At 28.6% G+C, this 16,231-nt stretch overlaps 1 protein-coding gene across 3 annotated transcripts in view; it reads left to right on the forward strand.

Moving 5' to 3' along the window:
- The window catches only part of LOC111630392 (pleckstrin homology domain-containing family F member 2-like), a 30,330-nt gene extending 16,939 nt beyond the window's left edge, over positions 1 to 13,391 (forward strand). For all 3 annotated transcript variants that reach the window (XM_023374484.1, XM_023374485.1, XM_023374483.1), the window contains exons 6-8: positions 202 to 308; positions 7,194 to 7,362; positions 13,204 to 13,391. In XM_023374484.1, the coding sequence (XP_023230252.1) occupies positions 202 to 308; positions 7,194 to 7,362; positions 13,204 to 13,376 (449 nt within the window). In that variant the 3' untranslated portion in view covers positions 13,377 to 13,391. The remainder of the gene's footprint in view (positions 1 to 201; positions 309 to 7,193; positions 7,363 to 13,203) is intronic.
- The last annotated feature ends 2,840 nt before the right edge of the window (positions 13,392 to 16,231 follow it).

The following is a 16,231-nucleotide window of genomic DNA, read 5'->3' on the forward strand; positions in this document are numbered from 1 at the left end:
ATTTTAACATGGGATAGGTTAATATATTTTTTGTACGTAATCAGTTATCTGAAAAATAAGTTATCCAAACAACTCCAGTCCCCAATTGATTTGGATAAATGATGCTCTACTGTATTTAAGATTTTATATTTTAATGAAATGCTGCTGTAATTATATACATTATTATAAGTCATTCTAAAAATTTCTTATACATAAAAATAGCTGGAAAAAAACCTTCAAAAGAACATGCTGCTGTTTGGGTGCCAGATTCAGAAGCATCAGTTTGTATGCACTGTAGAAAATCTCAATTTACTATTATTAATCGTAAAGTAAGTGAATTTATCATACAATAACTTTTAAAATTTTAAATATGTGATTTTAACGATGATTTAACAATTCATTATTTGCAGAATTAATACTTCAATGTTTTAATTGAATTTTTATCATTCTGACAGAAAATTATTTCAGTTTAGAATTAAAGATTGATTTTTGTAAATTCAAACCTCTCATTTTTTTTAATTGAATGGAACATTTTATATATTTGGACAATTTTTTTAATGATGATTGTAATTCTATAGAGAATTTTTAATTTTCATAACTGTGTTATTATTGTATGCTTGCAGTATGACTGCTCTAATTCTCTGTATAATTAAGTTGTCATACTAAAATTTAACTTTTAACATGAACATTTCTCTTCTATATTAGTAACCATGATATTCTAGTGTAGTTGTTTATAAACTTTATGCTGTGACCCTAAGGACAACAATTATAAGATGTGTACCCCTGCAATCCCTGTTTTATTGAGTAAATTTATTTAAATATTCCTCTGCATAATATTTTTTAATTTTGTTTTTCTGTATCATATAATAATGTAATAAGAATAGTCAAAGCAATTTTATTTTATGAAAATGTTATTTTTGTCTCTGGTTCTCTGAAGTCATCTCACAGCCTTTTACTTTAAGAAGCTCTATTGTAGATACTAATTTTTAATAATGTTAGTATAATTAAATCATCTTAGAATATGTAATAATCAACACTTGTAATATGTTAATATTTCAGGCTATTTTATATTCCCTTATCAGTGTTGCTGCCAATTAAAATTTATTGTTTATTTTTTTTGATGTCTTTGCATTCATTAAAACCTGTGTTTGCAAACCACACTATTGTAGTGTTCAGAAGATAGCTAATCAAAACCTTTATAGTAAAATATATTTAGATATGGTCTCTCTGCCAATAAGATGTCTTACAAGCATGTATAGATTTTAATGATTTTTTTTTTTAGTGCAAAAAAGTTTTATTAAAAAAAAAAAAAAGACAATGGGATTTTAATTGGCAGCCATACTGATGAAAGGATTAAAAAAAACCTGAAATGTATTTATGGCTATAGTATGAGTGTTTGTAAAGAAGATTAAACATGTCCTAAAAAAGAATTTATAGTATTAAGATAATTAGCACTTTTCCAATCTATCAAAGAAAAAAATTAAGTATGGTTAATAATTAAATGATACAACTAAATGTTAAATAGTTACTTAAGATAAATGTTTTAAAATGTAAAGATTTTACAGTTCGGACATGCTCAGCAGAGATAAAGTACAAATTTTCTACCACACATATTCATTTGCTGAGAGAATATTTTTATTCACTAACATTTTCAGCCTACTCCTATAGGCCATCATCAGGTTTCTTAAAACCGTTTATAGACTATGTTCCACAAATAGAACATTCCATTTAAAATTTAACCTTTGAAGTATTCTAAATACAAATTTAAACTGAGATGAATTAAATAAATAACTTATGAAATATAAGGTTGATGTTAAATAAAAATAAACCTAAAAAATATACAATGTTAACAAAATATAAATAAATATGCAAATAAGAAAAATATATAATAAAAACTATGATAGTATAACACAAAAGCCAAATATGTTATGGGGGACACAATTCAGGGGTTTTTATGTCTTTTTTCAATGATGTATTTCCAGGCTGAAGATAATGCATTTGTCTCTCTCACATTTAGGCACTGCTCTTTGATCTTGCTTATAAGTATCACTATATTACTAAAGTTGTGTTACTAAACAATGTCTACGGAGTTATAACCAATTGTGCTTCAGATTCTAATTTTTAAGCGGAATTCCAATGGTGGTTTGATTATTATGTTCTTAGAATTTTGACTAATAATGGCCATTGAACATGACCAAAATGGTTGCAATTTGAAACTTAAATATAGTGCTGGAATTTAAAAGATGATATGTATCTTTTTCAGTTTATAGTATATTACTAATGATAAGTTTTGAATTTACTTAAATGGTTAATTACGGCTAACCAACAAAACAAATGATAATGGTTATAAGTTATTTAATTCCAATAAATATTAGTTCAACAGTCAGAATTAATTTAAATTGAGCCATCCAATTATATATGATCATCATTCTTAATATGTTGTTTTAATCTTGCACTCAATGTTCATACAATACTGTAGTTTAAATTTTGATTTCTGGCACTCATTACTTCATTTACAGGCTGTTTGCTGTTGTTCAAAACTGTGATCTTCATTACTATTTAATTAAATTGTGTGACATCTCTTAATGGAAGAAGCAAATAAATGCAAAAATTTGCCTTTCAAAAATAAACTTGAAATTTTACAACAATGTTATAATTTGCCAAAAGTCAATGTAATGCCAATGCACAATTAAAAATTTCAGTCAATTTTGTGCAAGATTTTGAAAAATAGAGTGATTTATTTGTAATTCATGAATAATATTTCCAAATTATAGCCTGATTATTTATGGCAGGTGTGGGTGTATATTTGCTAAGCATTGGGTTTCAGTAGATGTTTGTATCTAAATAGAATGAATATTGAAATGTCATTGGGACAAAATGATGACATGATTTGAATATGTTAATGCTATGGTAATGAATCGTTAGATAGCAGAATTAGCTAAAAATGTGAGAAAGATTTTATTGTACACAATGCATGGTTTGACTAGGGGGAAAACAAGAACATTCATACACAGATGCATTAGTGAGGAGAAAAGTTCTGCATTATCTTAATTGTGAATGAACAGAGAATACCATTATTGCCAAATATTCATCAAGGAATATGTGCAATGCACATGAAACAGTACTTTACTTTTGTGTAATGTCCAGTCATACTTACTATGAAAGTGCTAATGATTTAGCATATTAATTTTTTACCATGCTAATGTGAAAGGCAATTCTAGTGACTGAAAATAGTAAAAATCTTAGTTCTAAAGGTGTGAAACATTAATATTTTTACAACTGTTTAGTTAAATGGGATGTAAACTTGAAAGAGAGGATTGTTTTGTTGGTAGACAATAGTACAACATGATTCATATATTAATGATGTCATTAAAAACATTAAAATAATAATCCTTTCTGCCAATAAATCATTGCTTCAGCTATGCAATGCAATCAAGGAGTCATATCTAACTTAAAAGCATACTTGAGATCCTGGTTTTAACTCCTATCGTGAGACAGTTATAACCCTCCATAAAAGGGGCATGTCAAATGATTGACATTAACATGATTTGAATAAACACAGAATGAGAAGGTAAATGGCCTACATTACTTCGGTGAGTCATTAAACAAAACATGGATTGACTTTAATGAAAAAGCCCAGAGTCTACAAATGCTATGCTATTAATTTTGTAATTTGCTCTATAACAATGTGTTAAACATATGCAGATTCTATTCTAAATAAATACTTAAATTAAATTTCTTATGACTGCTGAAATGCATATACAGTGATTAAATAAAGAGAAGTAATTAGCTATCTGCTGTGTGATGGTCTACTGCTAAACCGAAAATTTATATATTTTTCATGCGGATTTACAGAGACTTTATAATATTTAAATAAATACTCTTTTAAAAATATTTTTCAAGCTGAAAAAATAAAATGGCTCTAATTTTTTATCGTGAAGAATAGTCTTAATTCTTTTTCTTACTCTGAATGTAGACTTTCTGGTATTCATTTTTAACTTTTCTTGCATTTATATTACATGAATCGTTATTTATGCACAAGTTGATTCTCTTTTCCAAGCCATAAAAGATCATGTTTGCTTAGTCTGAGTCATAAGTGAATAATTCGACATTACTCAGTAGTGGACCACTCTATTAGTTACGTAATGAATCAAAGTTATCAGTTCAGTAATGAATCATTTACATTTCATAAAAATGAATAATTACTGGTTGGTAGCAATCCAAATTTGAGATCTTAAACTTTCAAATAATTAGTCATTGAAACATCAGAACAGGTTTTTGAGTTTTTTAAATAGAAATAAATTAGAAACTGATTATTTCGTTAAATATTAAATCTACTTTTGTTATAAATGTTTAATAGACATATCTCATCTCCATTTTTTAAGTTTCAACAATTTATTACTTGCATATATTAACAAGTATTTTGCTCTGCTTGTTAGTTTCTTATTTCTGTATTGTTTCTGAATAAAGGAAGTTATAAATACTGGTTTATCAATTATAAATTGATATATTGTAGAGTTTGTTTTTAAAAAAAATTGAAAGATGCTGCTTTAATAATTTAATCTGTTGTAAACTAGAGGACAATTACAGAAAGTGTTTGAGAATGTTTTACGAATAATAAGTATTTAGAAAGTCATTTTTCTTCTCTGAAGAGTATTGCAGAAACTTATTTTTAATTGTCTGTGCTTTTTTTTTTTTTTTTTAATATTTTAAAATTGAAAAGATTGTTGAAGTAGGCTAAGATCTAATTTTTAAAGTATTTGCTAGTAAGACCAAAGATAAGGATGTAAGTAAATTTAAAAATTAAGTGGTGATGATATAAAATCTATTAAAAAAGAATAAGAGCAATTACTCTCAACTTTTTTTTAAATTACCAAAGTCAGGTATTATATTTAATTACTAAATGGACTCTTCATCCAAGATGAAATGTTAAAAACATTAAGTCTTTTTAATACCAGTTTATTGTTTTTAACATTTCACCTTGGATGAAGAGTCGGGAAAGTATAAGAGATATATAACTAAGGATTTTATCAAAGTTTTATCAAATTTTATGTATTTTTAATAAAATTTTAGTAACGATGATATAATTTCAGATTGTCTATATTTTAATAAATGTTAAACTGTACTAAACTTAGCTGTAGTGAAAAATATTTAATTAGAAGTATATGTATTTAAATTTCATGAGTGTTTAAAACAATATGATAATTGTATTACTTAGTATTTTTAAGTATTTCCTTGGTTTTACCAAACTGTTTTTTGGACTGTGGTTAAAGTAATATGGTATCTTGAGAAAAAGATTTGATATTATGCATTTGAAGTCCATAAACTGTAATAAATATATCAATCATTTAGTGCTTGTTACATTGCAGGTCAGTACATATATATAATCATGTACAACAAATTTAATTTATGGTTTATTGCTTTATGCCTTTTTACACCGGGGGCCAAGGGGGCAATCCCTAATGACCACTTAATCAGAACGGGTTGGTAAAACCCAGTCTCTATGTCTGTTGGATGGCTAGGAGGGCTATTAATGGAATGGGGAGGTCATGAGTAAGTCAATATGACGAACGACGACAGGTAGCCAGGTTAACAAATACAAATAACATTTAATCTACTAAGCTAAATCTAGAGTTACAAAATGCACAACTAAATGTTACCCATAGCCGTGTCGCTTCGTGAGATGCGGTTCCAGTTTCCTATAAACTAATATTGAACACGGAGAGAGGGTTTACAAATTTGACTCTTCAAATACCTCTGAGAATGATGCTATTGAGATGCTGTTTTCTGTCTTGGTTGAGGTTGAATTATAATCACTGTCGTTTAATGTTTAGGGATGGCATTTCCTTCTTAGAATGTTTTTCATGTTTTGGGATCCAATTTCTTATTTGGCAATTTGAGCCATCATCTTCTATGTTGTATGGTGAGGAGGAAGCTTTGTAAGGAGTCCATTCTATATGTCAAGTCTTCTCTCCGTTGTTCTATACGGGCCGGAGAAGTTCATTCAATGGACATCCACTGAATATGGCATGACAGGAGACTGGTGTTGTCTGCCTCTAGAGAGGATAGAGCTGCTTCTTGCTCTGGGGGACAAATGCCTCAAAGTAGAGGTGCTGCGTCCTTATATTTGTTTCTGGCCTGGGAAAATGATCAGGTGATCAAATGTTTAATGACGAATCTGCAGGTGTTGGGTTAGAGGTGATCCAGGGAGATAAAAAGGTGTCGAAATGGGACGTAGAATGTAATCTTTGGTTCATGCAACGTTAGATACATCCCGTTTATACAAATGAATGTTTATGTTCTCATCCCTTTAACTGTAAATTGTTACACTTTCTTAGCTGTTGTTGATGAGAAAGACAACATTCAATCCTTTTTCTATTCAATGTTTTCTTAACAATCGCAATGGAGAAATAAGCTTAAGATTTTCTCTAAATTTGTGCAAAAACAAGTGCTCGATCTCACACCTTTAACAAGATTGTATATAATATAATCTTTTACAATAACATCCATGATTTTGTCGATTCACATTACATGTAGATACAGTATCAGACCAAATATCCAGTTCCTGGAAATCTGGAATTAGTGGAAAATTGGCATTTTGAATTTGGCAGTCTGTAGTTCACCATCTGGGCACTTTGTTTTAGTTTTCATGGCATAATTACATGCTAGTTCTGATGGGACTGCTATTATATAGACAGTCCTCTTGCAGTTGAGTTTTTTGTCAGAATTATAATTTTCATTTTTTGTTTTGTTCATTATTTTCTATTATTATATATTTAGTCTGGGTCAAGAAAACCAGAAAATTTAAAAATCCTGACCACTTCTGTTTCCAAACTTGCTGAATACTTGGTCTAGTATCAATTATGTAATCTCAGTTTTATTCTTAATGAAAACTAGAACTTTTATAAACTTAAAATGAAAAAGAATATGATTTACATACATATTGAAACTGTAAACATAAATTATTAATCTTTGCCTTTCAGAAATGAAATTACGATCTTTGAAGTATATGTATTTAAATTTCATGAAATCATCAGATTTCATGAAATTTAAATTACATTAATTTTGGTAAACACATTTTAGAATATATCTTATTAGAATATAATTTATAAACATCTGTTTTAAATAAATTTGTGTTCACACATGATATGTTTATATTAGTTTAAAGAGAATATCATATTAATATTAAAATAGTATATTTTAAAAATTTTCAGCATCATTGTAGAAAATGTGGTGCAGTAGTTTGTAATCCATGCTCGAGCAAAAAGTTTCTCCTACCTACACAATCTTCTAAACCTCTTCGAGTTTGCCTTCATTGCTATGACACACTCAGCAAGTCGAAATCCGATGCTCAACAAATCGAAAAAGTGGATGCCGCAAAAGGTGGGTGGATAAGAAAGTTTTAAACCATTTGATTCTAAGTGCTAAGTTTTCTTACAGGATTAAAGGTGTAGTAAACAAGGTACATCTAGTAAACTCTTAGGACTTAATATCATTGGAGCATAGTTGATGGTAGCCTTTCAAATTTTTCATTATTTTGAGCTTATATAAGATAAAATAGCTAAAAAATGAATAAGACTGAAGTTGGAAGTTTTCTTTTCAATATTGTGTCTTATCATTAAAATGCAGCAAGATCAGAGTTATCATAGAAGAATATTAATATTATTATTATTTGTGAGTAGTCTACTTAAGGGTCTCGGTCAGAAAGGAAGAGAGTGAGGGAATATGAAGTAGCATAAGAAAAAGGAGGAAAGGTCCTAGCAAAAGGATATTGAGCAGATTGGGTGAATCAGAAGGTATGGAAGGGGAACTTGTTTACAAGGAATGGTAACGTCCACTGTTTTACAAAGAAGAAAAATATGAATATGGTAACAAAAATATAAAAATTAAATACAATATTTAAATAAAAATATTAACATATAAACTTGTATATATCTTGTGTTTACAAGATAATACAAAAAGTAACAGCTTTATGACGATAAAATGGAATGGTAAAGAGTAGGACAGTATAAAGCAGGGCTGCCCAATTCATTTTGGAGGCGTGCTATAATTTCAATTACCTGTCAGCCGGCAGGCTACCTAGTGAATCATACTTGCTTACACTCATGATTCTTCTATAAATGGATAGGTATTTGAATCAAACAAAGCTTTAAATTGCACATGTTTTTAATAATACCTAATAAAAAATACATCAATGAGACCTATGAAGGGGCTTATTAGCTAATAATTTTTCAATATTTGGTGACAACAATTTAATTTTAATACACAAAAGTCAACTCAGAACTAATAGAACAAGTGTAATAAATGCATAGGTCAGGTATTAACAGCAGTGTGGCGGTGACTCAAGTCATAGTTCATTCCGCATTCAACCAATCATGTGGTGGTTGGCATTTATTGGTAGCATGGCATCGCGCATGGTGACAGCCGACCGCTACCGTGGGTGGACAAATTCAAATGCATTGGCGGACCAGGGTTTGGGCAGCCTTGGTATAAAGCAAAAACTGTATAATATATTAATTTTTAGATCTAATAAATTAATTAATACCATGTATTCCTTTTTTCCTTTTTTTTGTTTTTTTCAAAAATACTTATTTATTTTTTGAAGCATTTTCTACTTTGTACCTTGTTTTTTTGAATGAGTTTTATTTTATTTTTGTGCACTATTCAAATAAAATGTAAAATGGAGAAATTAAAAATAAATCATTAAAACAAAATTCTACATAATTACTAATTTCAATGTAAGTGCAATGAATTTAATTGAAAATATACAAAGACTTATAAGGAATTTTTGATGGGCAACAGAATATTTTAGTTCTATTACTGTGACAAAATTATTGCTGCCTGACACATATTCTGAGAAAAATGCTATTACTTTGAATATTCTGTACTATGAAGAGTTTACTCTTTACTTTAATAATTTTAGATTGTTTTTAAATAAATTTACACATGTTCATAAAATCTTTCCTACTTTTTTCTTATGAACTTAAAGGGGTTTTTTTGATACTTGACACAAGTTTGCCAAGCCCACTTATCGAAGGTATTGGAATTTGTTGTGTCCAGAACAAAAACCACCCAATAATTCCTAAGGTTCTTGACCTCAATTTAAAACTAGATCCTCCAGAGTTGTTGACACCTTAACCTATTTAGTTATCTGACAGTCATTATTATTTTATGAAATTTATAAATTTATTGGAAGCCATATTTTCTTGGAAATTTCTGTAAGGCTTATTTTTGAAGAATGAAATATAGCTAATTATGAAAACCATGGTTAAGTCAAGGAGAAATGTTTTTGGACTGACTTCGGTTCATTGTAACATTCGAAACAATACATGCATTATTTACAGGATACATGCATTGTTTCTGAAGCATGTGAAATCCAAAATTTACACTAGTGTCACACATAACAAATCAAAAATTTTATTATCTCAATATTGAAAGTTACCTTTGTTTTTTTTAAATAGTGTTTTTTTTTTTAAATTTGCATCTTATTCTTGAAATGATACTTTTGTATTTTTATAAAATAAATTATCAGAAATTTCAAATTGCTAATGTTGAAATTTTTCAGTTGAACATGAAATGCTAAGAAATATGGAAAAGTGATGCAGAATAAATGAAATGCAGTTGTTTTTGTTTTCTATGGAAATTTTTTAATTCATTGAACAAGCAATTAAAATTTTAAAATAAATTAAGAATGGAATATTTATTTATTGTGATATAATGTGTATTATTTTCATTGCTGCTCCCTTGCGGCAAAAAAAAGTTTTTTAACTTTTTAAAAGTTTTAACTTGTGCAGACACTTTAATATTATAAATCAGTTTTTATTTACAGCTCTTCTATGTGCTAAAAATAACTAAGAATTTGATTAATAGTACAGTTTTGTTTTGCTTTTTTCTTTCTTTCTTTGAGAGGTTATCATTAAAGTTGTTCAAACACAAAATTAAAAAATAAAATTGCAAACAGTATCATTGGTAAACAGTTCAGAGAATAAAAACAACTATTCCATTGCTAAAAATTAAATTTTTCTTGCATTAAAGTATCATTTAAAATTTCTGTTATGCAAAAAAAAATGTTAATTTGAACTTTTATTGCTTATCATCCTATTATACTCGTTCTTCAAAAAGTAGTGAGTGAAATTACAATAAATTTTATAGATGGGATGAAGATTTTTAATTTAAAAAAAATTAAAAACGTTATACAGATAAACCCTGGTTATTGTTGTTAATGTTGCCAAGAAAAACATTGCATTAAGTGAGAATAACAATGCATGGCAGATAGAAGATTGTTGTAGGAATATTCCAAAATTATGATTAAATCTTTAAAGTATATAAATATTTAGCATAGTACTTAATAAAGGAAAGAGGTAGTAAATTAAATGCTGCTTTGATTGTTAAATAAAAAAAAACACATTAGATGACTTATTTTTCAAAAAATAATGTAGGTGACTACTATAAAAATTTCTTATCTTCTATGTAGCTCAGTAAGAGTGTCATTTTCTATTTCTTGGCACAGTTTCATCGAATGTTCAGTATTAGCTGGCCCGAACACTGTGCAACTTTAACAAAGTTGCAGTAACATGTGACCATTTGAGACAAAGTACATTGACATTTTTGATGAAATCTTGCTTCAGAGAAGTTTTCCTGTAGTTTCTGTTGAGAATTGTGTGACTGTGTTTGCTTATAGTCCTAATAAGCTGACTAGTGATGATCTAGTATTGATTGACATGAGTGACATTATCCTTGGTTAAAAACAAACTACAGCTGCACCCAAATAAGCCAAATATATATTTATATTCTTTGTCATCTTCACTATTCTTGTCAATTAAATATCATATTTACTTGCATATAAGATGAGGTTTTTATTCATTTTTCACTGCTTCAAAAACCTAGGTCATCTTATATGCGTGAGCAAAGGATTCTAGGTTTTTGCAATAATTTTTGTGAACCCTGTATTTTAATTTTTTATCAGATGCTCATCCTATGGTGTTTAAAAACAAAAATGTTTTATCTGAGTCGTTTCAATTGTTCTTGTGTATTGCAGCAGTAAAGATGAATAGCAATAGGAAAAAACAAAGCTTTTGAATTGAATTTCAAATTAAAATTCCAAAATCACATGGCAGCCCACTATAAGTTTTAATCCATTCCCATGTGAAAACAGATAATTATTTGGAAATCAGAATTTGGAGAAACTCATAAGTATGGATTCGGCTGTTAAGAATTGGCAAAAAAGATTCCTGATTACATGAAAAAATTTTGTTGCCGATTTACAAGATTTTTCCTTAAAGATTAAAATGCCAGTAATTTTTGCAGGACAATAAAATATGAAATGCATTTATGTGCATTTGATATTTTATTTGTGATTAGATGAAATAAAATTAGAATTGTATTAATAAATCTAATTTTCTGTATTTTAATCTTTAAAGTCATACCTCATCCTATATGTGAAATCATCTTATATGCAAGTAAATATAATACATTAAATTAATTGTGACTGCTTTCATGTTTTATAATTTGAATGGAAAGAATGTGTGCCATCACAATGAATGCAATTGTGGAACTGCAATGTCCGGAAGTGAACAACAGATTGCTAATGGGATATGCAATTTAAGTTGTATATAGCATCTTGCAGTTTTTGCATATGTAACTTTATTGACATTCAGCTTTTATTCCAAAAATGTTGTGGTGTATCTGAGGCCTATTAGGATCACCATCCATTATTTTTTGTCGAGAGATTCACAGACATGAAACATTTCATCAAGTACTTTTTAATGTGAATTCCTTTGTTGCTGTTTCTATGTCTTAATCTTCATTGCTATTACTCTGAGCTTTGTATGGTTGATTTGCATCCAGATTAATACAGTGGTACCTCGGTATACGTCTGCTTTAGAATATGTCCAGTTCGGAATACGTCCTCTTTGGACGAAACAAATTTTGCTCGGTATACAACTTAATTCAATTATATGCACGTTTATGAACAAGCAGCACTATCGGTGTACTAGACCAGACTAGACATTTGCGGTGCCACGGTTTATAACTTTGTTAAATTTCTTCTGATTTTAATTTGTAAGTAAAATTTTATTATTTTTATTAATCATGAATTGCAAAAAGGCAAATGAAAAGCAACAGAAAATTAAAAAATTGACTAGAATCACATGGAACTGAAAAAAAGAGATTGTTGAGAAATATGAAGGTGGCATGCATGTTCCAGATTTAACTGTTGCATACTGTATTCCGAGAATGACGACATCGACAATCATAAAAAATAAAAACATTTTTAAATCTGCTAACGTTGCAAAAGGGGTTAAATCAATTTCTAAACAGAGATTGAAGACATTAGATCATGTTGAGAAATTGCTTTTGCTTTGGATAACTGAAAAACAGTGTGCTGGCGACAGCATATCAGAAGCAATTATTTGTGAGAAAGCTAAAAAGATACATGTTGATCTCATGAAAAATCAAGCAGGAACTAACCAGGAAAGCAAGGTGTTTAAAGCCAGTCACTTTTTTTTACATGAGAATGAATTAATCATTTTTACATTACTTCTTATGGGAAAGGTTGGTTTGGTATACGTCCTATTCGGTATAAGTCCAAACATCAGGAATCGATTAAGGTCATATACCAAGGTTCCACTGTAACTTACTCATTGGTAAGATCTCTGTAATGGGATTGGGACAATTTTTGAACTGCATTCTTGTCTATTTCAGTTAATTCTAGATCTAGTCCAAGTTGTCTAATTTTTCTAAGTTACTATTAGTTTTAGAGTTGAATCATTCTTTGGAAATCGTTTGTGTATTCAGGAATTAATTAATTTTTGTCAACTGGCCCTGATCTTACTTATTGTAACTTCTCTCCACACTTCATCTGTGTTTTCAAGAGCAATTTTTAAACTGAAAATTTTTCCAAAATTATTTTAAAATAATTGATTCATCTCCTTTAATTGATCATGAATAATTATTTTATAATACTGATTCACTTTATTTATGTACTTTAAAGTCTTTGGCACTTGGAAGAATTAGTTTAAAGACTATAAAGTACATAAAATAAAGTGGATGAGGAAAGTCCAGTGTCTAGTGTCAACACTTCATGGTGTCTCAAAATATAACAAAAGAAAAAAAAAAGCACAGTTTCAACATAGAGAAGACTAATTCATGTTACTAAACTCTATATAATTTACTTAAACTAAATAATAATGCATCACTTTGATAAATATCTGTTTATTTTTCTAGTTCCACCAGTAAATGTTACAGTCGATTCTTCTGGAGACGAAGATTCCGACGAAGGTGACGAAGAAGAACAAGAAAAACAAATGACCATCGAAGACGAAGAGGATGCCACCAAAGATATGGAGGAACTTCACATTCAAGAAAAGGTTAGATATTTAATACTAAACAATTATTGATTTATTAATGTGTTTCATACAAGTGTACTGTAGATACAGGTAACCCCTGTATAACATGGGAATTGTTTTAAAAAATTGCCGTGTTATGAGAATCTGTGTTATACGAAACAAAGAACTAGTATGAAAAGGGGGGGTTAGGTTCCAAAAATTAAAAAAATATGCTTTTATATTTTCATAATTAAGATAAAAAAATTTTAATAAAGATACAGTAGAACCTCAAAAACTCGGCTCTCGATAACCCGGCCACACCCTGGCAGGGCAAAAAAATCCTTAGTTAATTAATTTTCATTATGGACAGCTTTATAAAAGTATAAAGGCTCTCATAAAGTATTTTTCTGAGGTCTGTCTTATCAGGTAAATTACTGTACACAGTGTATTCATTAATTTTCATTTTCATGTAGTAAAGGCTCTATGCCTTCATAAAGGACGTACTTTTCCTTTGTTTAAGAATATTTGGGCAGTTTATTCTCTGTTATATTCTCAAGTAAACAATACATACAAGTACAGTACAGTACAGTATTTTCTGAGGAAACACTCGTACTTATTTTTTTAACCCCATTCCCGATAACCCGGCATTTTCAAAAACTCGGCCACCCTTCGGTCCACATTAGGCCAAGTTTTCAAGGTTCTACTGTATTTATATTAATATGTATCACTTCTTAAATTAAACAATGTTTTCTTCATCATCACTAAGCATTATTAACCAAGGGTGTTTTCTTTTTGGCAAGATATCCTTATCCTCTGGGCATTTTTCAGCATTATCTTCAGATTCATGCTCTACCTTTTGCAAAAAATATGTTATTTTAGATTGCTTGCTTTTAGTTAAAAGATCTAAAAACCGGGGATGGAATAAAGCAAGTATGGAATAAGGGAAAAACTTCTGGCAACACCAAAACAAGTTTTGAGAAGGACCACATGTATTGATAGAAGGCGGGAAAAGAAAATTTACATACTTAAGTACTAATAGTTCACAAAAATTATGCAAGAAAATCTGATAGTACATACGCACTTGAATGAAAAATGTCAAATGAGGTATCTTTCACACTTAAAAACTTTATCACATTTATTGAACTGTTGTACGGGGATTTCTCTAATTTCAAATTAGATAAAGTTTGCTTTTAATAGTTTTTATTACATTTAATGTTGTTCGAGGGTTTTGCCAATTCTTGAATCATGTTAGAGTGAATTTGTGCTATAGAAGTGCTGTGTTATACAGGGATTACCTGTATTAGGATTAATTCATTGGGACAATTTGCAATTTATAAATTTATCTTTCATTAAAAAAAGAAATTAAATATTAATGTTCTGGATGTGATTTGAATTTTGTAAAGTCATTTTGAATATGAACAATGCTATCTTTTCATTCACAATAAAGATGACAACTGTAAGATAAAGCTTATTATGTTAAGATAATTAATAATTAATGTGAAATTAATATCAGAAATTATCTGTTATATAACACATTCTGTTCATTAATATATATTAAACTTCTTAGCTAATTTGATGCAACATAATTCTATATTTTAATTAATCTTTAACTACGACAGTTTAAAACAAAAAAATCTATCCCTTTTATTTCATACTTTGAAATCTTATGTATATACTTTTTCAAAATATCTACTTAATAATTTGAATTAATTTAAATAAGTAAAAGAATGGCTTGTAGTTTATATATATTGTTAAATTCAAAGAAGAAACAAGTAAACTGAGATTTTAAAATAGTCAATAATAGAGTAGATGTCTACATTAAAATTTTCTGCTTTTAGAATGAAGTTTAGAATGAAGTTTAGAATGAATAGTATTAATATTATGTCATAATATTATTCTTCTGTTTTTTTTATTATTATAGCAGAAATGATTGAATACATCAATTTCTGTAATTTGTTTTCTTGATTTATCCATTCTGAGTTTTTTAAAATCATTTAATTTTTATCTATTTTGTTCCTGTTTGGTAACTTATTCTACTATAAGTCTCTATTTTAGCACTTTTGAACTCTGTTTGTTAATGTATTTGGTTCTGCTTAACATGATTATAGTAGATTTCAATTATTCAGGATTACGTTAGCCAAGCAGCAGATGAACTGAGATGACAAATTGCCTATAGACAAATTGTTAAGTCGTCACAAATTATTTTTGCCTCTGTAATTTGCAGGCTGTTAGTCAGTAGGAGGGAAAATGGAATGATACGCATTGCCAAAATGTTCAGTTTATTACAAAATAATTACATGTAGTAGCTATATATGTTTTCTTTTCCTTTCTTTAAAAATTTGTTTGTTATACAAAACAGTTTGTTTATATATGTAAGTTATTTATATTAGAATTTCACTAATAGAAATGTAAAATATTCATAATAGCCAATTTTTAATTCTAGAAACTTTTGAAAGATTGAGAATAAAATTACATTATATATATATATATAACTATCTTTGCCTCTGAAAATATTTATGATTGACTACAAAACAGGTTCAGCCTGCTGAAAAATCCCATAAAATGAAATTTTGTCTCTACATCCAGCTCAAAATAGTCATTTCTTTTAAAGTATTTTTCAGCATAAAAGGATTAATTTTGTGCAAATTCCATTCCATTTGTTTTCCTCTGTCTTATCAGAAAATTGTTTTCATTTCAAATTGCCAAATTCTATTTAAAGTACAAAATTAACTTGGCATCAAAAGTTTATTTTTTACTGGCTTGATGCTTGCATTTTATCAGTTATTATTATTATGTTTATTTTTTCATTTCCATATGTGCACAACAGAGCTCAGAGATTTAATCATTTGATGGAATTCGCTGTAATGAAGTCAGTATTAATACAATAATCTAATGTGTCAACAGAGTTTGTGCTATAATTCCTTTAT

The sequence above is a fragment of the Centruroides sculpturatus genome, unplaced genomic scaffold (genome assembly GCF_000671375.1).
Source record: "Centruroides sculpturatus isolate CEXI.00-Female unplaced genomic scaffold, Cexi_2.0 scaffold728, whole genome shotgun sequence".
Classification (NCBI taxonomy): Eukaryota; Metazoa; Arthropoda; class Arachnida; order Scorpiones; family Buthidae; genus Centruroides; species Centruroides sculpturatus.